The sequence below is a fragment of the Chelmon rostratus genome, chromosome 9 (assembly GCF_017976325.1).
Source record: "Chelmon rostratus isolate fCheRos1 chromosome 9, fCheRos1.pri, whole genome shotgun sequence".
Classification (NCBI taxonomy): Eukaryota; Metazoa; Chordata; class Actinopteri; order Chaetodontiformes; family Chaetodontidae; genus Chelmon; species Chelmon rostratus.
In genome coordinates, this window is record NC_055666.1 from 14,265,768 (window position 1) to 14,293,347 (window position 27,580).

The 27,580-nt window shown below is 41.5% G+C and overlaps 3 protein-coding genes across 3 annotated transcripts; all 3 read left to right on the forward strand.

Annotated features, from left to right (window-relative positions):
• The first annotated feature begins 17,276 nt into the window (after positions 1-17,276).
• Positions 17,277-19,676, forward strand: LOC121612054 (protocadherin alpha-3-like). The gene has a single exon (XM_041944799.1). The coding sequence runs from the start codon at positions 17,277-17,279 to the stop codon at positions 19,674-19,676; it is 2,400 nt and encodes a 799-aa protein (XP_041800733.1).
• A 1,222-nt stretch (positions 19,677-20,898) lies between these two features.
• Positions 20,899-23,295, forward strand: LOC121612056 (protocadherin alpha-3-like). The gene has a single exon (XM_041944800.1). The coding sequence runs from the start codon at positions 20,899-20,901 to the stop codon at positions 23,293-23,295; it is 2,397 nt and encodes a 798-aa protein (XP_041800734.1).
• Positions 23,296-24,297: 1,002 nt separating this feature from the next.
• LOC121612057 (protocadherin alpha-8-like) lies at positions 24,298-27,300 on the forward strand. Its single transcript, XM_041944801.1, has 2 exons — positions 24,298-26,676; positions 27,250-27,300. The coding sequence occupies exons 1-2, from the start codon at positions 24,298-24,300 to the stop codon at positions 27,298-27,300; spliced, it is 2,430 nt and encodes an 809-aa protein (XP_041800735.1).
• Positions 27,301-27,580: the final 280 nt, after the last annotated feature.

A 27,580-nucleotide genomic window follows, 5' to 3' on the forward strand; every position in this document is an offset into this window, starting at 1 on the left:
GATTAAATTGTGCCAAAAGAACTGAATCATTCCACCTTTTCAGAATAGCTGGATAGAACTGAACCACAGACATAACACTCATCACTGGGGGAAATGAGGAGGTTGTGTGTTGTTATGAGAGTGCTGAATTGGTGGTTTACAGGTGGTTGCATGGTTGGCTCTCACACAGCTCAGGGTGTTAAGTGATTCATAAGTAACACATTGGACTGCCATTGGTATGCTGTGTTTGTATTACCTTAATGCCGTCTCGATGTACTTTAAAATGCAATTCTTACAAACAAATGATGCAACCTTACTAAATATGTTGATTTTGTGCTTTTGTGAGAAAGCGTGTTGTGAAATGTTGGTCAAAGTAGTTTTTTTTAGAATAAAAGTTTCTGTAAGAAATATCTGCTGTTTCTTGTGACAACAAAGATACAATTTCTCTGCAGAGCAAGAGAAAATCTCCAAAGAAACTCTGTCCTTAAAAAAATTAATGCCTCTGAACTGTTATGTTATAGTATTTTTTATTACATGTTTGGTTCATTCCAGTAACTGCTGGCCCTTTGTGTCAGCTTCTCATTTAAACTTCATATATGTCTCATATCTCATATCTTATATAACGCCCTTTCAGAACCTAAATATTTAGATAGTCATTTGAAAAAGAAATGTTACAACACGTTGTGGACTGTGTATCTTACATGCATGTCCACATGTGTTTTTTTTTTTTTTTTCTCTATGTGCCTATCTATAGGGTTGTTGCATGTTTGTCAAGAGAGTAAGTGACCAACGGAGAGAGTTACTTGAGGTTTGTGCTTGTTGATGTAGTTGAGGTGATTCAGTGGGCCATGAATGACTGCAGCCACGACAGAGAGAGTGGGTGAGAGAGCCTGCGGGTAGTGTGCAGTGAATCACAATGTACAGCCAGTCAGGTGGGGTTGGGGCACTTTGCTTTAACAGGGATCTTCATAGATTACAAGACTGCAAAGCAGCGAGCAGTATATTTTTAGCTATTTTTCATTTGATTAGCTTTTTGTGTTTTGGAATTGAAATATTCTAAGCAGTGATGTAAAAGAGTGTATACAGTTTGCCTATATAAACACTGTACACATTAGCTTCGGAGCAGATGATTCCTTTTGACTAAATGAAAAATAGGTCATATTTTCCTCTCATGTGTGAAGGTCTGCATGCTCGGCTTCTGGGCTGATTCTCTGTCGAACACTGTGTGTTGCCCATAGCAACACATGAGGAGATCCACCTCTACGAGTCTACTGGATTCACAGACTAGCATGCGCTCAGTGGTCTTAGCAACAGCAGCGGAAGAGGATGGAGCAGGGAGGGAGGGAGAGAGCAGTAGAGGAGGGGGGAGGGGAAGTAGCTTTTGTATTGCTCATCTATAGACACCTCACAATATTTAATGGAAATGGGTTTATTTAGATACACATGGATTATGTAAGTAAAATGTCCATAGTAAATCAGGCAACAGATGGTGCAGATATTAAAGCAATAGTGAAGGCGGGAGTAGTTGAGCTTCTAATTAGATATTTTATAGGGTGGAGATAATCTTCTCTCTCAAACAACTGGGTCAACATTAGATTTCCAACCCAGAAGATGACTGTCAGAAAAATCACGCATTAAATTGTCATTAAATTTGTCTTTGTTGAAAAACTGTTGGCATTATTTTGACCCACAGAGGAGCGTGTGGAATAAAGGAGTTAGCCAGTGTGGGGTATGAATGCAGGAATGAAAAGTATCAGTTCAGATTCACAGTAAGGCAGCAGCTGAGCTTCACGAACGGGAGATGCTGAACACACTTTCAACTACATAGCAATGACTGCCTCTGTGTGTGCACATGTTTGTGTGTGAGAGAAATATGTGTGAGGCATCATGTGTTTTGCAGTACAGCAGCAGTGCTAAGCTGTGCCTGGACAGCAGATGCCCAGAAAAGATTTGTTGATGTAATTAAAAATGAGTGCATCTCAGTAAACCTAAAAAGTGCAGGGTGGTGTCAGTGGATCACACTGGTTGTCTCTCGTTTCACTGTGAGTTGCCTCTTACTGAATTGTACATCACTGCATTTTTGTGACATTGCCATGGCATTTTTGGGAGAAACAAAACGGATGAGAGACGAATACCAGATGAATTTTAAGAAGGGTCATGAGCTGCATTCAGAACACAAGCACATGGGTTGTGGCCTGATCCACCGATGAATCGTCAGATTCTGTTTGAAGTTAGCAACTCAATTTTAAAATGTATTTCTACTGTTTGTAACTCACTGATTTTAAGTGAAAACATTACTGTACAGCAAGACGCTGTACACTGAATACAGCATATCTGTCGTGGTATAATTTCATTCTGGATGCTCTCTTTGGTGGGGGTGTGGCTGCTTGCTCCAGTGGCTTTGTTTGTCTGCTTGGCTGGCTCAGCAGATCAGTGCAATTGTGTTTGCATGCAGAGTGTCTGCGCTGAAACCCATTCACAGTGCAATGAACCTTGTGTTTTGTGTGTCTGAGTATGTTGTCTTTGTGAAGTGTGTGAGAGCATTTTCCTCATTAAAGTGTATTCAGTGTCATAGGGAGAGAGGGTATGAGGACCAGCTAAATGTCAGAGAGAGGAGACACAGCTGTTGCAGCACGACTGTATCTACTGTCTGCTCTGTTATTTCAGCAGCTTGAGCCCCATGGCTTTTTTTGTAAGATACTGCAATATGGATGTTACTCTATGAGATACCATTCCTCGTAGTACGCCATGTTCTACTCTGCCTCTAATCTGTTTTGTTTCATGCACCGACCTGCTTTTCCTTGCTCTGTTTTTGCAGCTTCTCTCTCTTTACTCCACACTATTTCTCTCCTCCTTCTTTACCCTCCATGTTGATATCACTCTCAGTTCCCCCCTCCCCCATCCCACTCTTGGCCTCCTTTTCCCGCTTTTATGTCTCTGCCCTTCGTTTCCTCTTTCATATGCCACCCTTTTCTGTCTCGCTGTCATTTTCTGTCTTTTTTTCTGTAGTCTATCTCCTCTCTCATTCTGCCACATGCTCTTTAGCTCTGGGTTGCTGTGCTTCATGCCTGTAGGGTTGCGGCTGTGGATGCTGCATGTGCTGTTGTGTGTCAGTAGGGCACATTGTCTTTTATTGCTCCAGCTTTGCTGGAGGATGGCGCCACTCACATTGAGGTCAGCAGCAGTGATGGTAATCTAATTTACACACACAGTCGGGTACAACGAAAACAGCTACGATCTTTATGTTCACACTTCACACACGCTTGTGGTCAGACACACACACATGCAGCCACACACCACACATACTTCCATATGGTTAATCCGCCTTATTGAAAGACACTTTCACAGTAGAAAGGGGGCTGCATGGACAGAGGGAGAGACAGGCAGAGAACAAGAAAACAGAGCATAAGATCATTCTCCCTTGGTGATATAGTGACTCGCAGAGAGAAAAAAAAAAGACACAGCCACTGTGAGACAATTACATCAAAGCCCCTGCCAAAAATCAGATGTCCTGCATTGGCTGAAAATAGACTATCATAAGGACATGTCTTTTTTTCATGGTTTCAGAGTAACCTGTTTTATGCCACTGGCTTTATAAACAGCTTCCTCCTCAAAACATTTCAGCTTCCATCCCAGACAAAACTTTCACCACTGAGATGAGACTGGGACAGACATCAGCTCTCAATCTGCTCTGTGCACTCACTGGGTGTGTATTTACACAGATAGTACTACTGTAAAGATGGGGGACTAACAATAGCTTCTGTATGCTCATTCTCTCTTGCTCAGTACACTGCACTACATAAAATTAATGCATGGTTATTCTAGCCAATATAGTTAAAACTACATATCTCTGCCCTTCTCTCCACTGTGTGCTTTTCAAAATGTAAGTGTCCATATACGCCTTTGTCCGCTCTCTGTGTGATACATTTATATTAATTCATATTGTAAACATTGCCTTTATCTGTTCCATCAGGTCAATAAGGAGACACACTCTTTTCCTTTCTCCTCTTTTCCCATCTTTGCTGCAGTTTGAAATCAGTAAAAACTCCCACTGTAATAGTAATTGGTTTAAGAAGCAACCCTGGTGCTTTTGATTCACCAGACCTTTCTCCTGCACTGGCACAGCACAAAAACAGTGTTTAGTTTGGCAGTGCAGCGGTACTCACAGCATAACACTTCAACAATGGCAATTCGATCTGTATTTCCAGATAATTTTTTTTTCTATTTCCTCATTATTGTGACGTCTATTTACACATAACCCTACTGGCTTAATTCAGAGCAGTGGTAAGCTTTTCTTCTGTTTTGAGTTATTATCACCAGTACAGTACCTTACAGTTGGCCAGGTTGACTGGAGAGTTATTTTTCACTAATTAAGCTGATGCGTCTCAGTGAAAGGAGGAAGGGAGGTGCTATATCACTGTTGGTTGTTGTTGATTAGTTAAATAATAACTTGCCGTTTTAGGTTCTGTTATGTTGTGTCACATCAACTGTATGGTGTCCAGATGCTTCTGAGCACTTACTTATGTGGCTGATACTAGATGCACTCTGTGTGTGTGTGTGTGTGTGTGAGAGAGAGAGAAAGAGAGAGAGTGTGTGTTAGCGTTTTGTCTTTGCAGACCATTCCAGCGGCTTGGTGTTGGTGAATCAGGATGTGGTTATTGTGAATGTCAGCAAGCACGGGCCCTGCTGCAGTGGAGCTTAGAGTATTTGGTCAATAAGCTGTTTGTACATCTCTGTGTGGTGCTTTACTTTGAACACAGAGTGGCAGAGAAGGCTGTGACAAAGATATGACTTTACCCCTTATTATTTCACCATGCTCATACAGTACATAAAACATTTTTTCCTAATGGCGACTATTTGACATTGACATGAAATAAACTAGTCACAACACAGCATTCGGATGTGCTACATCTTTTTGCCTCTGGGTTAACAGGGCAAAATCAGAGTAAGTGGGCCAAAAATTTCATTGTGGGCTGCATTCACAACCGTGGGCCAAGACTCCTTGGCACAGCTCCTTTCGCTCTTGTCATTTATACTAGAACATGATGAGACTGGTTCAGAGCCATGTGTGGCTTTGATGTCAGTTGGCTCAGGCTAGTCACTATACTCTTAAGTATATGGGTCAAACCTGGTTCCTCAATGTTGATAAAGGGGCACGCCAGTTATATTTGCTAGCTTGTCCAGTAGGTCTGATCTGGTTGTTTTGGTTTGATGGCAAATAGTAAAGAATGTTTTTGGTCTCACTCTTCTCACTCTTTCATGCCTGGTTTTGTGTCAGCGGGTCTGACCCTTTCTCCTCGCCACCACTTGGTTATATAAGCCCTCGGTTTCATTACGTCTTAGTCCATTGACTCATGGCTGTGTGGATGAGTCCTATAGGTTGGACCTTGCCACTCATTTTAGAATCACTCAACTGTAGCAGAATCAAGGCACGGAGGCCTTTCTCCAGGGTGCTGACTGGGTATACTTATATGAGCATTAACAGCATTTCACTGATGAAAAACATTTGTGTGCACTATCTTCATGCGTCATTTAAAATCCATGCTGGATGATGTAAGTTAGGGTGCTTCATTATGTGAATGTGTTCCCTTGCTTTATCAAAAAAATAAAAATAAAAGAGTTCAACTATTTGTGAGCGTACATTTGTCTGTCTGATGAAATAACCAGTGCTTGATAGCTTTGTTAAATGCAGCTAGTGCTGTGCTTTGTCTAATTATTTCTTCTTTTTCTTTTTTTCCTGAATCAACAGCGACCAGAACAGATGTAGGTCTGCACTGCTCTTGTTTGGCATCAGTGCTCATACAGCCACAACATCTGCTGCATGCCCGGGGGATTGAACTGACTGAGGGGTCAGACAGCCACCTATTAAGTGAAAAACTAGTGAAGACACAGTTGGTTGAAAATCCACTTTAAGTTCATCCTGTTGCTAGCCTAGAAGTTTCCTGTCCTGAGATCTAGACTTATGGGATGGGTTGTGATCTCTAATTGAAAGAATATATAAATGGTTGAGGGAAATCCACAGTCAGCTGTTTCAGATTTTGAATGCAGCCTTTGGTAAGAGGATTGCCTTCTTACAGCAGTATCCTTGCACTCCTCGCTGTGGGGTAGATCGGGTATACAGCCACAACTGCCATAGACTTGTCTGATTAATACCATGTGTTGTATTTATTTCTGGCCACACATGGATGGGATCAGATGTTGGCTGTTAGAGAGATCCAGTCTCTAGCTGCAGGGTTCCTCTTCCTCCCATGGGTATTTGCCTCTTCTAAATGCCCCCACTAAACATCTTGGGTAATTACTTAGCCTTGTTTTTAGCAAGTGCAATCTTACTACGTTTCCCTGTAAGCTGATTGTTTGGATATTCACTACAATAAAGTTGTATACTGATTCTTACATGTGCTAATGACTTATTTAATGTAGCAACAACACAATATTGTTGCCTTTTTCTTGTGATATTTCTTATATGGTTAGCCAGGTTTACAGGCAACAGTTACAGGCTTTTATCTGGGATTTGCATATAGAGACTGACAATTAACAGTCACTTACTCTGTATGTTCAGTTATATGACTTAAACTAGAACATAATTGCCTGATAAGTCACACAGAAAAAAAAAAAAACAAAACTTGGACATGGTTTCCATTCATGAGTTGTGTATTAGGTTTATTGAAAAGTCTGCTCAAGCTGGGCAGAATTGCCTTTGTTAGCTCTCGGTGATATTCCCGTCATGCAGAGAGCATATAACTCCAAATACAGTGGTTTTCATGTTTTAACTTCAGTTCAAGAATTGCATGATCCCTGAAGAAGATTCTGTAGGTATTTTCAAAAAAGCAATGAGATCCACTCTGAGAGGTCTGATGAACAAACTGTAAATTAGTTGTTGCTTTTATTTTTAGCCTTATAAATTAAAATGTTGTGGAAGTTTTTACCTCAGTGATATTGTATTATAAAATAGCATTTTCTATTACAAGAAACAGGAAAATTTGGTCAGTATATACAGAAATATAATTCATTGATCTGCAGTCTTTCAGGACTGCACAGGGAGTCACTGTGCTGATATCACATGTCTGTGATCACAGGACATAGATATAGCTATGTAGATACAGAGAGAAAGCCTGTTTTTGACACTGATTAAAGCTACAACCTGAAATGTCTTGACAGTTTTCTTCTTATCTTTATAATGGTCAGAACGTCATTTGGCTCCTTCTGGTCATCTTTTTGAGTGTGAACCAGCGAGCTGTTCGGTACAGTGGGTGAGTCATCTCATCCCACATGTAGCTTTTCATTTTGTGAAGTTGGTCGGCTGTGTTTATTTTTAGGTGAACCATCTGTCATAAAAAAATGAAATCAGGAACTTCCACATTCAGGGTTAGTGGTTAGTATTATTCTATCGTTATATTAGGGGGATTTGATGATGTGATACCCTATAGCCACACACACGTGAGTTGTGTATGTGTGTGTTTACATGTGTGTAAATTGCTTAATGCTCCTACACGTTTCCCGCCATCTTATCTAGTGGGTGTAGTGTATGAATAAAACAATGAGACATGGGTGTGGAAGACGAGTGTTAATGCTGTAAGCCTGACTCATATCCCACTCTCTCCTCCCACTGACTGGCTCTCTCTCTCCCCCTCTTCCCCTGCCTTTGTTCGTGCTACCACCACCCCACTTTTCTTCAGCCTTGCATGCTTTCCTTCTCGTCTTCACCTTTTCATGGTTTCTTTTCTTTTGCGAGCTTATTTCTTCAGACCATTTATCTGCTTTCATATCTCTTCATTCTCATCCTTTCACAAAGAGTCATTTTCTCTGATTTTCTTCCTCCCTCTCCTTCTCCTACGCATCCTGATTTCCTCTGGCTGGTACGCTCTCTCTTATGCCCCCTCCTGTCTCTTTATGTAACTGCAAGCTGATAGAAAATGGCTGACACCTTTTGGAGGCTGTGTTACTCTCTCTGTCGTTCTTTCTTGCTTCTCTTTTCTATCTAAGTCCGTTATTCTAGGTTGAGTTGAGAATTGCTATTGGAAAACATAACTTTATCCACTAGTCTTAATTGCACGGTGCACCCTCCTTTCTGTTTCTGACCACAGAGTCTCCTCTCCACAGTACCTCCTCTTTCTCTAGGAACTAGCACTGTGAGTAGAGCTGAATATGTCAGAGCACCTTCCTCTTTCTCTCACCCTTGTGACTGCAGCAAAAGTAGGGAGGTGGGATGTATTACCAAACCTTAGAGTGGCTCTTCACAGCCTCTGGCCTGGAGCCAAAGGCAAAAGAATCTGAACCTATCCTCTGTTACTGTGTGTGTGTCCCACAGATGAACCCAGAGTGACTATTTGTGCTATTTGTTGCTGAGCTGACATGGCTTTATGAATTCCAAATGGCTACTTCATAAGCAGCATGAGAACAGTCAGACATACTGATAAGGCATGGTTTTATGTTAAATAATGTTTTCAAAACAGGCTTTTCAGTCGACACTTTCACCCCCCACCCCCATTTGCCTTAGAAATGTGTCCGCATATTTCACACACAATTTTCTGTATATTGAACATATATTACTGAATATAAGAAAAGCAATGTGAAGTTTGTTTGTTTGGGTTTGTGTCGCTGTGTGTGTCAAACGTTCGATGACAAGTGACCTACTTTCTGTAATATTACTGCACTTTTTTTTCTCATCAAAATGACACCGCAAGTTCTTGTTGAGTTTTCTTAGGGTTCAGATTAGGAAAATTATTGTTTCAGGGACTGGTAGTTTTTTAATACATATATTAAAAGTGGGATTTCTGTGAGATAGGGATGGCTTTGTTTCAGTACTATGCTACAATATTGCCTCTAACCTCTGTGCTCTCAGCAATTAGGATCAACTTATGCCATATGCACTGTATGGCAGATGTTCTGTATTGCTAAATGATTCTTAATTGACTGTGCTTACGTATCTTATATAATATCTCTTTAAAAGGTGAGGCTCTGCTGGTGCCTGGAGTAGCCTACAGCGTTGGGCCTTTTATGATGGCTTCTGTTTGTGTGTGTATGTGGGGGCTGCAGTATTCGTGATCGTGATTACTAGTGACAATAACACATTGGTTTCAAGAAAACAGTGCAGTATTGCAGTGCATAAACATTGATAAATTATTTCTTTTTACTTTTTTTCTTGCTGAATTTTACATTCTTGGCCTGCTTTCGTCTCATGGTTTTCCAAAATGATTTGTGTGAGGTTGCTTACTTTCAGATGCTGGCTTTCCCTGCATTTTAATATTATAATTGGTTATGTAAGTGTATTGGTCACGTCCAAAGATTGTGATAAGGCATTCAAAGTGTTCAGTATCTCACATGTCCACTGTCAGGACAATGGCAAGTATAGCAAATGCATAATTCAATGCTTTATTGCCACATGATATTATGATGTGCTCTTAGTTGCTTATAATTATAAGGCCCTTGTGCATCTTTCTGACTCTGTGTCTCTCACCTTATGCAGCTTTCGACCTACAGTCTAGATCTCAGTGCATCATTGTTTGTGTGTCCCATCATATTTTTCTGTGATTAGGCCGATGGTTTCGAGATCAGCAGGCTTTAATCACATAAATCAAAATCAGGGTTCACATGATACATCAAACAGGGAAACAATCTTTCATGCACACCAAAGCTAAATTGCAGATACAGGGCTAGATAATCTATGCATCACATTACAGATAATGAAGTGAGAATCTGCTTAACATGAGTAGAGGAGCAAAACTGAGCAGAGACAACAAAGGTGTTAAGAAACATGATTAACAAGCAGGGTTTGGTCTGCATGTTTAAAGACTACTATAAATGCGGTCTTTGCGATAAGACTGGAATATAATTGTTCCCTAAGCCCTTGTTTACTCCCTAATGTGTGTCTTAATCCTAACTCACTTTGGTTTGTCCTCTAACAGAGAACTGCAGTAGCAAGTTGTGCTGTTGGTGCTTCTTGTAGAGCAAAGATACCCTATGTTTGTATGAGTAAAAAAAATTACTCAGTCACAAGTAAAATAGAAATACCTGTACAATGTAATGCAACCCTGACCTAAATTCTGCCTATGTGAAAACAATATATTGGATCTACGGGATGAAGAGTATTTATTTGTTATACTGCTTTAAAATCACAAAACATTATCACTGTTCTTTCAGGTGTTTTATAAATGAAATTTCTGTCAAAGCATTATTTCCATTCTGACACTGCTGTCAAGATTCCCAGTTGTCCTGGATTAAGGCTTCTGTAAAGGGTGTAAAGTAATAATTCCACTATGTTGCTCCTCTAATGCGATTAGGTGGAATCATCTTAACGATGCCATGAAGAGCAGCTTTGAAAGGGCAACAGCACAGACAGAAAGCTGGGATGCCACTCACCCTTAAATTCCAGGCTAATGTCCAGGCTGCTTTTTATTTTAGTCCTATTATGTTGGTGTGCATTTGCTTTGGCCTCACCTTTGTTAATGTTGCAAAAATCTAATGTGATTAGGAACAATACTTCTCTACACGTCTGTCTTTGCATTTGCAGTCAGATTTATTATATGTGGTAATATATATTCCGATCAGTGTCAGCACAAGTGAAACACCGTTCTAAAATAGTTTCCACAAAAACTGAACATTATAACCATCATGAACCAGAATTTTTGCAGGCCTGTCGCATCAGTGTGCATTAGTTTTAGCCAGGTGTACCTAATAAACTGGCAACTCCACCTCTCTCTAAACACACATGCACACACCCCAACCAACATACAAACTAAAATGCACAATCATGTTGCACCTATATCCTTAGCAACCTCACCATGTTATAGAGACTTTTGTTGCTACATATTGCTAGGCTGATGTCCATGTAGCTGTTTAAGTTTTGATGCTGATGAGAGTGGAAGATGGTGTTGGCTATTCTGGGAGAGCAGCAGGCTTAAATGATTTGAAGCTAAGTCATTATTTTATAAATAGTTTTCTTCATTTTCTGTAGAAAGTGGAGCAACCTCACAAAACCATTTAATCCGTTTCCAACATCAGATTCTCTGCAGGCCAGCACTCTCCTCTATTATTCAGACCTATATATGTTTTTTTTTTTTTTTTTTTTAAGAAATGGGCCAAGCCCGAGTGCAGCAGACCTGCACCTGCAATGCACTTCCCATGCAGCACTGCCTGCTGCATATTCAGCACTGCATGATTAAATAAGAAAGTAAAAATAGACATTACACAATCCTACACTGATACATACCAGTACAATTTGCTGATGTGTGGAAAACTTAAAGGCAACACAAAAGTGTGAATAAAATAATATGTACATATATAGTCTACTTTTTATTTTGTTTTTTGTTTTTTTTTCGAATGTTCTTTACCTCTGCTGCTATTTGTTTTTCTTCCCACTGCTTTCACATGCTGCTGTAATGCCCAGATTTCCCCGGCTGGGGATAAATAAAGTTTTATCTTATCTTATCTTATGCGATGCTTGACAGTTTCTGTTTGCTTTTACAGTTCGTCCTCATAATTTAGCAGCTGCAAAGGATACTGCCTGATGGAATTACCTCTCCATCTTTCCCTCTTTGTTTTGATATGTATCAGGCTGGATGAGAATGTGCAGGTATTGTTAGATACATACACATCTCCTTTCTCATCTGGGAGAGTTGACATTTTAATTTCCGCAGGCAGAGGAAATGCGTGGCAGACACCGAGGCTGCTAGTGTAGCTGTACCACTGATAAACTCTTTGGAGTGGGGTGGACGTGCTAATCAAACATAGTGCTTCATAGGATTGCCTGCCTCTGACACCAGTGTGTGTCTGTGCATGTGCACACTGCAGGAATAACAAAGGAAAGGGTAAAAAGGCTCCCCCTTGTGGCAAAAAGCAGAAATGACTTGCCACCTCTTTTGTTGTGTATGTGTGGCTGTGTGTCAATACGTTCAATTATTTAGCATGTTGCCACTCTGTATGTGGTACTGCATTGACTGGTTTTATTATTGAGTTTCTGTGTCAGTATTGACTTGCAGATAGTGGGTCCTGTCCCATTTCACATACTGATTAAAGCAAAACACAGTCCACGCCCTCTTCCCCAGTGAACTGTTTGATTGACAAATCTAGGTTACCCATGCCTGACTATAAAGCTAGATTTATTCTTAATCCCACAAAAATGGTTTTTATTTAGGCTGTTTCTGTGTGTGAGTGAGAGACAGAGAAAGAGAATAAGGGAGATAGATAGCGGGGTGTGGGAGGAAGGGGGTGCAGGGAGGGGCACTGACAGGGGCTGCATCTGCATCACCATGGATACAGGAGGGGGGGTAGTGAATCAATTACGGGTGCTTGCTGTGAAAGCAGAGATCTGTCGGACCCTGCCTTTGTCTCCAGGCGCAAGGCTGAGCCAATCAGAATGTCCAGTACAGTCACATTGATTTTGGCTAACCAATCACATCCCTGTGCTACCTTTGCTGTTACTAAAGCTTGCTGAACCTCCTGTTCTATTGACAGTTTTGACTAATGGTCTGTCGTTGCACAGTAAACCACACCTGTGCCTCTGCTGTCACAATCTGTTTGCTGAAATATATTTTCATCATGAAAGACACACCTGACATTCTCAGTGAGCTACCATGAACTATATATGAATGAAATCCATGCACTGACTTTCTGTTTCTCTCTCTTACCATCTGTTTCTCACTCTCACACCACACTTACACACAAAGAAACATTCAAATCACACAAACCGGATCATTCCTTCCTGCAGTTAAACTCCACACAGAGACACTGCAATTCATACTGTATAGTACTTACTACTGATTACAGTATTTAATTAATGAGTGATTGTGATAGCATATCTGCATTATGATGATGGTATGTTAACTTTTATGAAGAGAGGGCCCTGTACAGTATTGATCATCTGTAAGCTGACACAAAAGTGTCCCAGCAATAGCTAGTCTGGGTGCATTACCAGAGAGGCCAAACCATCAAATAAAGTGTAAAAGTGTCTGTAAAATTGTAAAGAAACAAGCTAATTACTGTATAGAAACTTCACTGTGCATGAAGAGTGACTACACATACTGAAAAAAAAATCTAAATTCTACTGTTCTGTCTCCCCAGTTGGGTAATGACAACTTGTGACAACATTAAAGAGAACAATCACTTTGGCAACAATAGCACGCTGTTTCTTCTGCCTGTTGTTTTACAGTAGAGTAACTAATTATGGGATTTTTGGGCATTGTGCCATTACTTTCCAAATGAGTGAACATTGTGTTGGTGTGCCTCTAGTTTTATCTCAGGGGTATGTGCATGCGTGTGTTTGGGCATGCTCCATATTGCTGTGTCCTGGTTTTCATCTTGTTCCGGCTCATGTTTCCCTGGACCCGCCCCTGTCCTACTTACTCCAGAAACCAGTGGAGGCGAGCACAGATTTGGAAATGAATGATTAAGTGGTAGTTGGATTAAATACTAGGAGCGGTTCATCTTCCCCCACTCCTGTCTATCTATCTATCTATCTATCTATCTATCTATCTATCTATCTATCTATCTATCTATCTATCTATCTATCTATCTATCTATCTATCTATGGTGATGTTACGGATTATATCTTTGTGTAACTGTGCATGTGTAGATGTTTGTGAGCATATGAGTCTAGCCGTGTAAATTTGTCTGTGCATGGTTAGGGGTCCTGATTTAAGACACAAAAATATACAAAAAAAAGAAAAATCTCTGCCAGACGGTGACTAAAGACTCCCCCTCTATTTTTAGACTTCTTTATCTTTCAAGTACAATTTCCCCTCCTTCCTCATATTGTACTTCATTTCTGCTCTATTTCTGCAATACACTCTCCGATTGTATGTTTCTATCTCATTATGCCTGTCTTATTACCTTCTTTTCTTCATTCGTCCATTATGCTTTATCAGACAATCTAATTTATCAGTGCAATGCTGCAAGCGGGTGTGGTTAGTCACTCTGTCTCTAAAACCAAGTGTTATATCGCAGAAGAATCACCAGAGAATTTGGACCTATGAATTGGGTTGAACACCTCAGCACACAAATAAAAAGCAACAAGAATAGTTGTAAGATAGATGTGAACAATAAGCATGATATAGTGCCTAGATAGAAGACTGCTAGAAGACTGAGTTTAGGGGGAAACATGCACAAGGAGTAGGTTGCCCCCTTGTGCCGTGATGAGCTCTACTCCACACAAAAACTGCACAATGACATCAGTATCTCGTCACACGAAGCAGGATGTAGTGTGCAGACTGCAAGAGTGGTTGTCTCCAGAGACCTAGCCCAGAGAGGGTATAGTGGGTTGGGCATGGCTGAATGCAAAGGTCAGGCTTTCTGTGGGGCTGTGGGGGTGGAAAAAGAAGCAGGCGCTGCTGCTAAAGTGGATCTGTCAAAGTGAATATGCTGCTGCAGTGCTACATTACCAATGCATGAACAGCCCAACTGCAACTGTGGGAAGCCTGGTATAGTATGCATAGGAGTGTGGTTTGAGTTCACTAGTTTGTATGCTTGCTTGCGTCTGTCAGAATAATGTGTTCTGATTCATTCAGTGACATGAAAGGGCAACCTTAAAGTGAACACGAGCAGATAAAATGTGAAATTTGGTAAGAAATTCAGTGTATTACTTTGCACATGGTGCCTTTTCAATGATAATCCCATAGGTTTCTACAATAGGAAGGGTGTGTGTGTTTGTGCACACATGCATCATGTCTGTCCCTGAGATGGTGTTGCTATGGAGACAAGTGCGCTGTGCGGAAGGAGAGAGGAAGGGGGGGACTCGCCTTGGAGCATGTTCAGATAGCACCCTTCCCCCACCCACTCACACACAGATGAACAGTACAGGACACACCCTTGTAACACACTTATTCACAAGCACACACACAACCAATAGCTCTGCAAAAGGCTATCATGAAATTTCATGAATATGAAGGTGATAAATAAGCTAATTTGGTGACTATATGTTGTGGTAGCCCTTTAAGAATGCAGTTAATATGCCTAAAATACTGCTGTTGACTGCTTCCATCCATACTACCACCCTCCCCTCACCTACCACTGCTCCTTCTGCCCCTTTGATCACACTGTTTTTGGTGCTTCCCTGCTGTTTCCCCTTTAAATTTATCACGTGATTCGGAAACCTCAAACACATAATCAGGTTAAAAGGCACACATGTATTTAACCACAAGATTTATTATGCACAGCTCCCTGTGTTCAGGGAGCTTGTGTATTTTCCTTAACCACTATTTATTCACTATTAATTATTCAGCAAATTCAATTATCATACCCTCAAGAACTGTGACTTTCATCAATTTATACAGGGTTAAGACATAAATAAAAACTGAAATAGTGTCTACAAGGGGACTAATTTAATCAACAAAATTTTAAATTAAAGAAGCAAACATGCACCTGTGTGTGTGCGTGTGTGTGGGTGTGTGTGTCTGTGTTTGAAAATTATGATTTCTTGTTTCTGCATACACAGTTATTAACGATTGATTGACCCCTCTGCAAATGCTTCCCAGAGGATCTGTATCTAGCATTGGAGGAGGTGATGTGTGTTCAGCATGTTTGATATCTCCATGACACAATCAGTGTTACCTTGCTCTGAGTTTGGATTCAGTACTACAGCCTCTGATATCATTCATATACTGTAGGTAGGTTTACTTGTGGATTGTAAATTAAGACACTGTTAGACATTTGTTTATCATTTCTTGGAAAGGTGTGACTAGTAGTACAGGTGTTTATTAGACATTTAAATGGCTTGTTTCATTTAGCCTACAAACTAAGGTCACAGTGTCAGCAGGCCACAAAGCAGAATGCCTCCTAAGATTTATGCTTTTGAAAAGATTAATTCTGTTTACAGTGCTGAGTAAACTGTAGCATCATGTGTGTCATGATGATTTTATGACAAAGATAATCCAGACTGCCCTGTAAGGTCATTGCACTATAGCGAGTGAACTATAAATAAACTATGAATCATTTAATTTCATCACGGGCTGTCTGGGTCTGATGGTCCAGGTGGTGTGTGTGTGTGTGTGTGTGTGTGTGTGTGTGTGTGTGTGTGTGTGTGTGTGTGTGTGTGTGTGTGTGTGTGTGTGTTTCGACATTGAAGAGAATGCACTGGTAGTTCATTGACAGGGTCCTTGTGTGCAGCACATACCATTTTCTATTTCCATACATTAGGAAAATTGAGCACACAGGTCATCCTTTGTGAGCTATTATTAATATTGCATTTTGGGGTGAACAGATGACTATGGCTCTGTGTTTGATGGTTTTAATATTTTCAAATCAAATCATGTTTCCTACAGAATGGAAATAGGACAGGACTTTCAGAATCGAGGGCTTAATCCTGGGATTACAAACGAGGGAATGTTCATAAGCTCATGACTACCGTCTCTGTGGAAATGTTGGGAAATACTAAAATACACTGAAGGTCACAACAGCACACCAATGTCCCCTCCTTGTTCATGTGCAGTAGAACAATAGTGTCTAATTAACTTTATTCATTGCCCATAAGGCTGACAAAAAAAATATTATTTATTTCTCCAATCTGTGGCCAGCAAATATACATCTTATTATGAATTAAATAATTTAGATTTTTTTTTTTATATATTAGACAAAGACCAGCTGACAGCTTATTTTAGAGAACCATATTGCAGTTTCTGGTAGCCATGGAAGCCCAGTGTCACCACTTCACCAAACCGACTTGACTGACATAGTCCACATAACACAAATTACTGACTAAATTAAATAAATGGGAAAGGAGTGGGGTAGAGAAGTGGAAGGAAGTAGCACAAGATGACGATGACGATGAGAGAGAGAGAGAGAGAGAGTGTGTGTGTGTGTGTGTGTGTGTGTGTATGAGTGTGTGTGTGTGTGTGTGTGTGTGTGTGTGTTTGGGGTGGCTGCACCATGTTACTGATACGGTAACTACAGATTAGTACAAGCTTTCCACCCAGTGTGCTGTCCATGGTGCTGAAATGTAATTTCCAGCGCTCTTAGTCGAGTTGGCTGTTCAGCAGCAAATAGCTGTCAATATTTATGGCGTGACGCAATGGCTGCTTAAGAGGAGACAGCATTACATTTCCACAGCTGTCTTCTATTCGCCTATTTTCCCACGTGGCGCCGCTGTTGATCCATCAGAGGCAGGCCTGCTCTTTGATACAACTAGGCCCCTCCCGTTTTCAGGCGACTGGGACATTTCCTCAGTCTTTGTTATAAAGAGAAGACGGTGGAACAGCATTTTCTAATCATATTCGAGGCTCAACTCGGCTGATATCTTACATACTCTCCGAAATAGCTGACCGTATTTGGAAATCATATTTATGCTTTATTCATATTGGACGGAAAATATGTCTTCGCCTTGTAGATGGAGCAATTTCGGGATTTATCTAGGGCTTTTTTTACTGGATTGTTACTGGGACGCGGTGTCTGGGCAGCTCTCATATTCCGTCTCAGAGGAGGTAAACCCGGGGACGCCTGTTGGAAATATCGCTAAGGACCTAAATCTTAATTCACAGGAGTTGGAACACCGTATGTTTCAAATTGTTACTGGATCAAAGAGAAAATTCTTCGAGGTAAACCTGAAGACTGGTGTTCTGTATGTCAGTGAGAGGATAGACAGAGAGGAGCTTTGCGCAGAAGAACTTAAATGCTCAGTAAGCGTAGAAGCCGTGATAAATAACCCTTTGAAGCTTTACCGTATTGATATAGACATTTTAGATGTCAATGACAATGCCCCATTGTTTACCACCAAATTACAACATTTGTATATCGCAGAGAGTACTTTGCCAGGAGTGAAATTCGCATTATCTGAAGCAGCTGATGCAGATGTGGGGAGAAACGGAGTCAGTACTTACAGATTAAGCCAAAATGAACATTTCTCTTTGGCAGTGCACAAAGCAGGCGACAGTGTGTCAGCTGAGTTAGTGCTGCAGAAAGCTTTGGACCGAGAGAAGCAGCCTGTGATCACCATGACACTGACCGCTGTAGATGGCGGCAGCCCTCCGAAATCAGGCACCTCACAGCTCGTTGTTAATGTTTTAGACAATAATGACAACATTCCGGTATTCAGCGAAACGTTGTACAAGACAAAAATTCCGGAAAACTCGCCCCTGGGGACAATAGTAATCACCGTGAACGCCAGTGATGCAGACGAGGACCTGAACAGTGAGATTGTGTATTCATTGAGAAGCAAAGATCAAGATCGCGTACTGGATATCTTTGAAATTGAAAGTCAATCGGGTGTCATCAGGGTAAAAGGCAATATAGACTTTGAAGACAAAAAAGCTTTTGAGATACGTGTAGAGGCCAGTGATAAAGGTCAGCCTCCGATGTCTGCTCATTGTAAAGTGCTCGTAGAGGTGGTGGACCTAAATGACAACGCTCCTGAGATCACTGTGACGTCACTACACACCACAGTGAAAGAGGACGCGGGTGGAGGCACCGCGGTTGCTTTAGTGTCAGTCCTCGATAAGGATGGTGGGAAAAACGGTGACGTGAAAATTCTGATTAAAAATGAGGTTCCATTCAAACTCGAAACAAACTACAAAAATTATTATTCTTTGTTAGTTGACGGTCCACTGGACAGAGAGAGCGTCTCGAACTACAACGTAACCATCGTCGCCACTGATAAAGGAAGCCCGTCACTCTCCAGCACGAGTGTACTTTCTATACACATATCTGATATCAATGATAACGCACCTCTGTTCCCAGAACCCTTGATCAATGTCTACGTGACTGAGAACAGTCCGGTGGGAGCAATTATTAAAACAGTGACTGCAACTGATGCTGATGTTGACCAGAACCGCCAGGTGAGCTATTCATTTTTACAAAGTAAAACGAACCCAGTCCCGCTGTCCACAATGCTGAACATTAACCCGGAAACTGGAGATATAATCAGCCTGCAGTCTTTTAACTATGAGGAGTTAAAAACCTTTCAGTTCAAAGTTCAGGCCACAGACTCTGGTGTTCCTCCGCTCAGCAGCAACGTCACTGTCAACGTTTTAATCCTGGATGAAAATGACAATAATCCAACGATTCTCGCGCCATATTCTGAGCACGGCTCCGTCAACAGTGAGAGCATCCCATATTCTGCTGAAGCGGGATACTTTGTGGCGAAGATCAGGGCTGTAGACGCAGACTCGGGATACAATGCGCTGCTCTCTTATCACCTGTCTGAGCCCAAAGGAAACAACCTTTTCCGGATCGGAACCAGCACCGGAGAAATCAGGACTAAGAGGAGAATGAGTGACAATGACCTGAAAACTCACCCCTTGCTGGTCTTGGTTTCTGATAACGGAGAACCCTCCCTGTCAGCTACTGTGTCTATTGACGTGGTGGTGGTCGAAAGCACAGCTGACATCCACACTCAGTTCAGACATGTGCCCATAAAGGAGGACAGCTTCTCTGATTTAAACCTGTACCTGCTGATCGCCATTGTGTCGGTCTCACTCATCTTTCTGCTCAGCCTCATCAGTTTAATGGCTGTCAAATGCCACAGGACAGACGGCACCTTCAGCAGGTACAGTGCCCCAATGATCACCACCCACCCTGACGGGAGCTGGTCTTACTCCAAATCTACTCAGCAGTATGACGTGTGTTTCAGCTCAGACACGCTGAAGAGTGACGTAGTGGTTTTCCCCGCACCGTTTCCGCCTGTAGATGCTGAACTGATCAGCATTAATGGAGGAGACACTTTTACCAGAACTCAGACTTTACCCAACAAAGAGAAGGTAGGCCATTTTAGCTGACTGCTTTTAAAACTTAACAGTGCTATCACACGGATGTCATTTCCTGACTGCTTACTACTGTCAATATTTCCAGTATTTTGATATATAAACAGGTACATTGCCCAACAAAGAGAAGGTAAGCAAAGTACAAAAAAGCAATGTGTCCCAGTTAAAGTGACTGTGCTCTGGAGGGCTGAGGCTGAAAGTATGTCCCTCGGTACTATTATTATTGTTATTATTATTTTACAAGGAGTTAAATTAACGTGTGATAACGTCACACATTGTATTCCTAAATATGTTTTTTTTCCCCGACATACGTTGAAATGTACATTTGTACACGCCACAGTCATGACTGTCTTTGAAGTTCACAGGCCTCACACGACACAGAAAGTGTATGTCGTTGTCCGTGGTGCTGAAATAAGCACCACAGTGTGTTGTGTTGGGGCTGCGGAGTGAAAATGGGGAAAATTAATAATGCAAAAAGAGAAGTGTAATTTCTTGCCACATATATTTGGACTTTATAAAAAAAAAATACTTTTAGTGACTGAAGAATGATGTGAAGCTCGTTTCATCCCCTTTCAATAGCTTATTTCATGGCCTTAATTTCCTTCTTAATTTCCTTTGCTTTTTTGCTTTCGGAAAATAGCGAACGACAACTTTTTTAAATTAATTAATTTATTTATTTATTTTGCCAGTTTCATGTTTCTCTGCATCTGTGGCACACATTCATGTTATACTCAAAATATACATATTTTTTCTCTGTTTGTTTGTGTAGCTTTCCAGCCAATATGTCAGGAACAATTGAGGGTCTGACGATATGAATTAAAAAAAGAAACAAGTTAGAGAGAGGGAAGGAAAATGAAAGAATGAATTGCTTGGAGTTGCGTTCGGTTGACATAGTTGAACACAGGTGTGTTATTGTGAAACTATTCGGTTTCCACAACAGCTGAGACACTCCACTGTTGTAGTGAGAGGTTGAATGCAGTTATTTTATATCACCACGTGGAGACACTGTAGACCATGACATCTAGACGTTATTTCAGTGGGCACAAGGCTCCTCCCAGAAACAGAGGATGATGATGCTTGGTTGGGCTTTGTTACAAAGAGACGCAGGACGAGAGAGGAAAGGGCGAAAAACATTTCCGAATGGCTGCTAAAAAAAATCCAAGAAACTGGAATAGTGCATTGACTGTTTGACGGGAGTGGTCTGACTGGGATTAATGCCCTTTTCCCGTTGGATATAATGATGTATTTCTCAAGCCGAAAGAGCCTTTGTCGGATATATCTTGTGACGGTGCTGCTGAATTATTGCTGGGAAGCGGTGTGTGGACAGCTCTCGTATTCCGTCTCAGAAGAGGTAACCCCGGGGACGTCTGTTAGAAATATCGCCAAAGATTTAAATCTCAGTGTCCAGGAGTTAGAGTCTCGTTTGTTTCAGATTGTTAGTGGTTCAAGCAAAAAATATTTCGATGTAAATCTGAAGACGGGTGTTCTTTATGTCAATGAAAGGATAGACCGGGAAGAGCTTTGTGCGAAGGCTACAAAATGTGCTTTAAATGTCGAAGCCGTAATCAACGACCCACTGAGGCTTTACCGCATAGAGATCACTATAATAGATATAAATGACAATGCACCCGTTTTCTCTGAGCAATTGCAGTCACTGGATATTGCAGAAAACACCTTACCAGGAGTGAAATTTGGACTGATAGAGGCATCGGATTTGGATGTTGGTAAGAACAGGGTTAATACATACAAGCTTAGTAATAATGACTATTTTTCTTTAGAAATACACAAGGGGGGAGATAGTGTGTCTGCCGAGTTAGTACTGAAAAAATCTTTAGACCGCGAGCATGACTCTCTTATAAAACTCACTTTGATTGCAGTAGATGGAGGAAATCCATCGAAATCGGGAACTTCACAAGTTATTATCAACGTTTTGGATACAAACGACAACCATCCAGTTTTCAGTAGCTCTTTATATAAAACTCAGATTTTTGAAAACTCGCCACTAGGTTCTACAGTGACCATTCTGAATGCAACAGACGCAGATGACGGTATAAACAGTGACATAGAATATTCATTAAGAAAAAAAGGTCAGGATCGTGTATTAGAGTTATTTGAAATTGATTCTAAAACAGGTGCAATTTTAGTCAAAGGAAAGATCGATTACGAAGAAAATCCTGCGTTTGAGATTCATGCACAGGCCAGCGACAAAGGCCAGCCTCCGATGTCTGCTCACTGCAAGGTGCTGGTAGAAGTGGTGGATCTCAACGACAACGCTCCTGAGATCACTGTGACGTCACTACTGAACACAGTGAAGGAGGACGCTGAAGTAGGTGCTGCCATTGCGCTCGTTTCAGTGCTGGACAAAGATGGTGGGAAAAACGGGATAGTAAAGGCTGTAATCGCAAATGATGCTCCCTTCAAATTAGACACAAATTACAAAAACTATTATTCGTTAGTCGTTAATGGTCCGCTTGACAGAGAAACGATGGCCCAGTATAATGTCACTATCGTGGCAACAGATGAAGGGACTCCACCTCTGTCCAGCACCAGCATCGTGACTGTTGACGTTTCCGATGTCAATGATAACCTGCCTCGCTTCTCAGAGCCGCTGATTAATGTTTATGTGAAAGAGAACAGTCCAGTAGGAGCAGTTATAAAGACAGTGTCTGCAGCTGATGCCGATATCAGTCGAAATGGTGAGGTGAGCTATTCATTTTTTAAAAGTAACAGTGACTCAGTGCCACTCTCGACTATGGTGAACATCAACTCAGAGACTGGAGATATAATCAGCCTGCAGTCTTTTAACTATGAGGAGTTAAAAGCCTTTCAGTTCAAAGTTCAGGCCACAGACTCTGGTGTTCCTCCGCTCAGCAGCAACGTGACTGTAAACGTTTTAATTCTGGATGAAAATGACAATAATCCAACGATTCTCGCGCCATATTCTGAGCACGGCTCCGTCAACAGTGAGAGCATCCCATATTCTGCTGAAGCGGGATACTTTGTGGCAAAGATCAGGGCTGTAGACGCAGACTCGGGATACAATGCGCTGCTCTCTTATCACCTGTCTGAGCCCAAAGGAAACAACCTCTTCCGGATCGGAACCAGCACCGGAGAAATCAGGACTAAGAGGAGAATGAGTGACAATGACCTGAAAACTCACCCCTTGCTGGTCTTGGTTTCTGATAACGGAGAACCCTCCCTGTCAGCTACTGTGTCTATTGACGTGGTGGTGGTCGAAAGCACAGCTGACATCCACACTCAGTTCAGACATGTGCCCATAAAGGAGGACAGCTTCTCTGATTTAAACCTGTATCTGCTGATCGCCATTGTGTCGGTCTCACTCATCTTTCTGCTCAGCCTCATCAGTTTAATAGCTGTCAAATGCCACAGGACAGACGGCACCTTCAGCAGGTACAGCGCCCCAATGATCACCACCCACCCTGACGGGAGCTGGTCTTACTCCAAATCTACTCAGCAGTATGACGTGTGTTTCAGCTCAGACACGCTGAAGAGTGACGTAGTGGTTTTCCCCGCACCGTTTCCACCTGTAGATGCTGAACTGATCAGCATTAATGGAGGAGACACTTTTACCAGAACTCAGACTTTACCAAATAAAGAAAAGGTAAGAACATGATTGCCTTCTATACTTAAAATGCTATTACACTCTAATTTGGAAAAGATACAGTTCGAGTGGCTACAAACTAGAGATACAGACTTTCGAGTTAAAGTTGACTTCGACTTAAAAAACCAAATGTTTAAAATTATTCGGGAATGATGCTGTAAGCTTGTTGTAAATGTGTGAATGGATTTCTGAAACTGGTTGCTGCAGAATTGGTTTTCGCTCTATCCATGGTGCTGAAGGTACATTTCTGATGTTGTTTTGAAAAGACAGGACAGAAAGAAAACTTTACTCAAATATAAGACAAATGAACTTTGTGCAATTCAACAATATTTCCAACCTTGTCTCTTAGAAGTTATGTGTATATATGAGTCCATATCTTTGGCAATAATTATTATACAATATATAATAGATGTCATCATTTGGCTGTGAAGAGTCTTGTAGTTATTTGTTGTGTCTGTCTTACGGTCTTACTATCTCACTGGAATGTAGATATCCTCAGTAACTTCTGCAAACACAGGAACTTACTTGTCAATATTTGACACAGTGCCAAAAACAGGTCATACTATTAAAAGCAAAACGTGGTATAAATATTGATTTAAAGGATCAGTACGATGGCATAGACAGTTATCCTGGCTCGTCTTTCAGATGGAATTGCTCGGGTCAATGCTCAAGGAAAAATGAAGCATGTCAGGCTCTTGCTGATACTGTGATGCGTTGACGTTGACTGTAGTTCTTCAAACTGTCCACATGAGGACATTGTAGACCATCGCATTTGAATTTCCTCATTGGTGGCTCGGGGCTCCTCCCAGGTCCAACTGAAGCTGATGCTTCTCAAACGGCTCAAACAAAGAGACGTGAAGGCGGAAAGCGAATGGTGCGATGATCATTTTCGTCTTGCGGTGTAAATATGTGGGAAAACGAATTTCATGGACGTCGTTATTTTGTGTAATTGCCTGATTTGAGTGACGTTATTAAACGAATCGGTCTGTAAGATTTCTCTCGATGTGTGGAATTATGCATTTACCGAGCAGAACGAGCTCTGTGTGGATTTATCTCTTGGTTGTGCTGCTGGATTGTTACTGGGAAGCGGTGTCTGGGCAGCTCTCTTACTCCGTCTCAGAGGAGGTAAATGTGGGGACTGTTGTCGGAAATATCGCTAAAGATCTGAACATCAATGTCCAGGATTTGGAGTCCCGCGTGTTTCAGATCGTTGCTGGATCAAAGAGAAAATATTTCGAGGTAAACCTAAAGACTGGTGTCCTGTATGTTAACGAGAGAATAGATCGAGAGGAACTCTGCGGAGACGAGTCCAAATGTTCATTGAGTGTAGAAGCAGTAATTAACAACCCGTTAAAACTGTACCGGGTTGAAATTGTAATCTTCGATGTGAATGATAATTCCCCGTCATTTCTAAGACCGTCACAGTTGATGAACATTACTGAGAACACAGCAGCAGGGGCGAAATTTCCCCTGCACGCTGCTCACGATGACGATGTCGGGAAAAATGCTGTAAATACCTACAAACTTAGCCAAAATGAATACTTCTCTCTTGATACATATAAAGGGGAGAGTGTAACTGTCGAATTACTGCTTCAGAAAGCTTTGGACAGGGAAAAACAGCCTGTAATTCGTCTAACACTGACTGCCATTGATGGAGGAACACCTGCTAAATCAGGCACTATGACCATTATAATCAATGTATTGGATAGCAATGATAACGCTCCTACATTCAGTCAAAGTCTGTACAAAGCCAGTGTGTATGAGAATGTTAAGATTGGCACATCAATAATAACATTAAATGCCACTGATCTGGATGCAGGACTAAATGGACAAGTGTCATATTCATTCATTGAAGTCGGCCGAGGGAAACAAACTGATCTGTTTGCTATAGATGAAAAAACTGGGACTGTAACAAACACAAAGAACATCGACTTTGAAGAAAATAATGCTTTTGAGATTCGAGTACAAGCCAGTGACAGAGCTTCTTCTCCTCTCACCTCACATGCCAAATTATTGATTGAAGTTTTAGACGTCAATGACAATGCGCCTGAAATTTCAGTGACATCACTGTTAAACACTGTGAAAGAGGACGCGTCCATTGGTACCGCCATTGCACTAGTTTCTGTATTTGATAAAGACGCAGGTAAAAATGGGATGGTGAACTGCAAAATTTCTAATACGGTTCCTTTTAAATTAGAGTCAAATTATAAGAATTACTATTCGTTGGTGGTGGACGGTCCTCTTGACAGAGAAAGCGCAGCTCAATACAATATCAGCATCACTGCTGCTGATGAGGGCAGCCCCTCACTATCCAGCACGAGTGTTATTAATGCACAAGTATCAGATGTGAATGACAACAAACCTCAATTCACAGAAAACATAATCAATGTCTATGTGAAAGAAAACAGTCCAGTGGGGGCAGTCATAAAAACAGTTTCAGCTATTGATGCCGACATTGATCAGAATGGTCAGGTGAGATATTCATTTCTACACAACAACAGCAACTCACTGCCACTCTCGACAATGGTGAACATCAACTCAGAGACTGGAGATATAATCAGCCTGCAGTCTTTTAACTATGAGGAGTTAAAAACCTTTCAGTTCAAAGTTCAGGCCACAGACTCTGGTGTTCCTCCGCTCAGCAGCAACGTGACTGTCAACGTTTTAATCCTGGATGAAAATGACAATAATCCAACGATTCTCGCGCCATATTCTGAGCACGGCTCCGTCAACAGTGAGAGCATCCCATATTCTGCTGAAGCTGGATACTTTGTGGCAAAGATCAGGGCTGTAGACGGAGACTCTGGATACAATGCGCTGCTCTCTTATCACCTGTCTGAGCCCAAAGGAAACAACCTCTTCCGGATCGGAACCAGCACCGGAGAAATCAGGACTAAGAGGAGAATGAGTGACAATGACCTGAAAACTCACCCCTTGCTGGTCTTGGTTTCTGATAACGGAGAACCCTCCCTGTCAGCTACTGTGTCTATTGACGTGGTGGTGGTCGAAAGCACAGCTGACATCCACACTCAGTTCAGACATGTGCCCATAAAGGAGGACAGCTTCTCTGATTTAAACCTGTATCTGCTGATCGCCATTGTGTCGGTCTCACTCATCTTTCTGCTCAGCCTCATCAGTTTAATAGCTGTCAAATGCCACAGGACTGACGGCACCTTCAGCAGGTACAGCGCCCCAATGATCACCACCCACCCTGACGGGAGCTGGTCTTACTCCAAATCTACTCAGCAGTATGACGTGTGTTTCAGCTCAGACACGCTCAAGAGTGACGTAGTGGTTTTCCCCGCACCGTTTCCACCTGTAGATGCTGAGCTGATCAGCATTAATGGAGGAGACACTTTTACCAGAACTCAGACTTTACCGAATAAAGAAAAGGTAAGATTCGTTTATCTTAAATCGTGTAAGGAAGTGAATCTCTTCTTTCTTTGAGTGAACATGTTGTGCTTAGTTTTGTAAAATACAGACATACCAATAAGTTCGGGGGGGTGGGGGTGGGGGGGTTATAGCCACACCACTGATTGCACTGATTGCACATGATCTTAGTGTACCCAATAAGAAGAGGTAAGTCGAACAAAGGCTCTACATATCCCATCAATAATAATACATCGCTCTTGTCAGTAAACAGCTCTGAGAGTTTCGATCAATACTAGAAACGTGTTTGAGGTTCTTATTTACGCAACATAATATTTAGCATGGAACATTTTTACCCATCCACTACCCGTTTTGACGCTGAATAATGCCCTTTATTTTTGAATGCCTGATCTCGAGAAATATCGGCGATAGCTTTTAAAAAGTAAATGTTCTGAAACCACGAACAGTTATTAGTTTGGAAACAGATCACGATCTTCTCTGATATTTTCTTTCAACCCTACATACTTCCAATATTTCCACTGGGGTGCAGTTTATTTGATATTATTCTCTTAAGATGTTTGGCTTCAACCTCAATAGAAAGGTGTGCGTTACTCTCCGTCGTCCTGCAATAAAAATACCAGGAAGTGACCCTGTAATACACTTCATCATTTGATTCGCTTTTTCATGAGATTTAAAGACAGTTCCAAGACAGTTTGTTTGCGGGGAGAGAGAAGTATCATTCAAACTGTTTCGTAGGGCCTGTCAATGTAGGTTGTTGAAATAACCACAAGGCGACAGTGTAGACCATAACTCGACAACTTGTCTTCTCGTATTTAACGCCCCTCCCAGAGAACAGAGCTTTGTAACAAAGAGACAGAAGAGGAGAGGGCACAGTGCGACAGCCGTCTTTACAGTCCGACTGACAAGA

Bases quoted from the DNA above. Each gene is read 5' to 3' on its own strand.
- LOC121612056 (XM_041944800.1), top strand. From the start codon at position 20,899: ATGATGTATTTCTCAAGCCGAAAGAGCCTTTGTCGGATATATCTTGTG.
- LOC121612054 (XM_041944799.1), top strand. From the start codon at position 17,277: ATGTCTTCGCCTTGTAGATGGAGCAATTTCGGGATTTATCTAGGGCTT.
- LOC121612057 (XM_041944801.1), top strand. From the start codon at position 24,298: ATGCATTTACCGAGCAGAACGAGCTCTGTGTGGATTTATCTCTTGGTT. The intron at 26,677-27,249 runs GTAAGATTCGTT...CAACCTCAATAG, and splicing joins CTTTACCGAATAAAGAAAAG to AAAGGTGTGCGTTACTCTCC.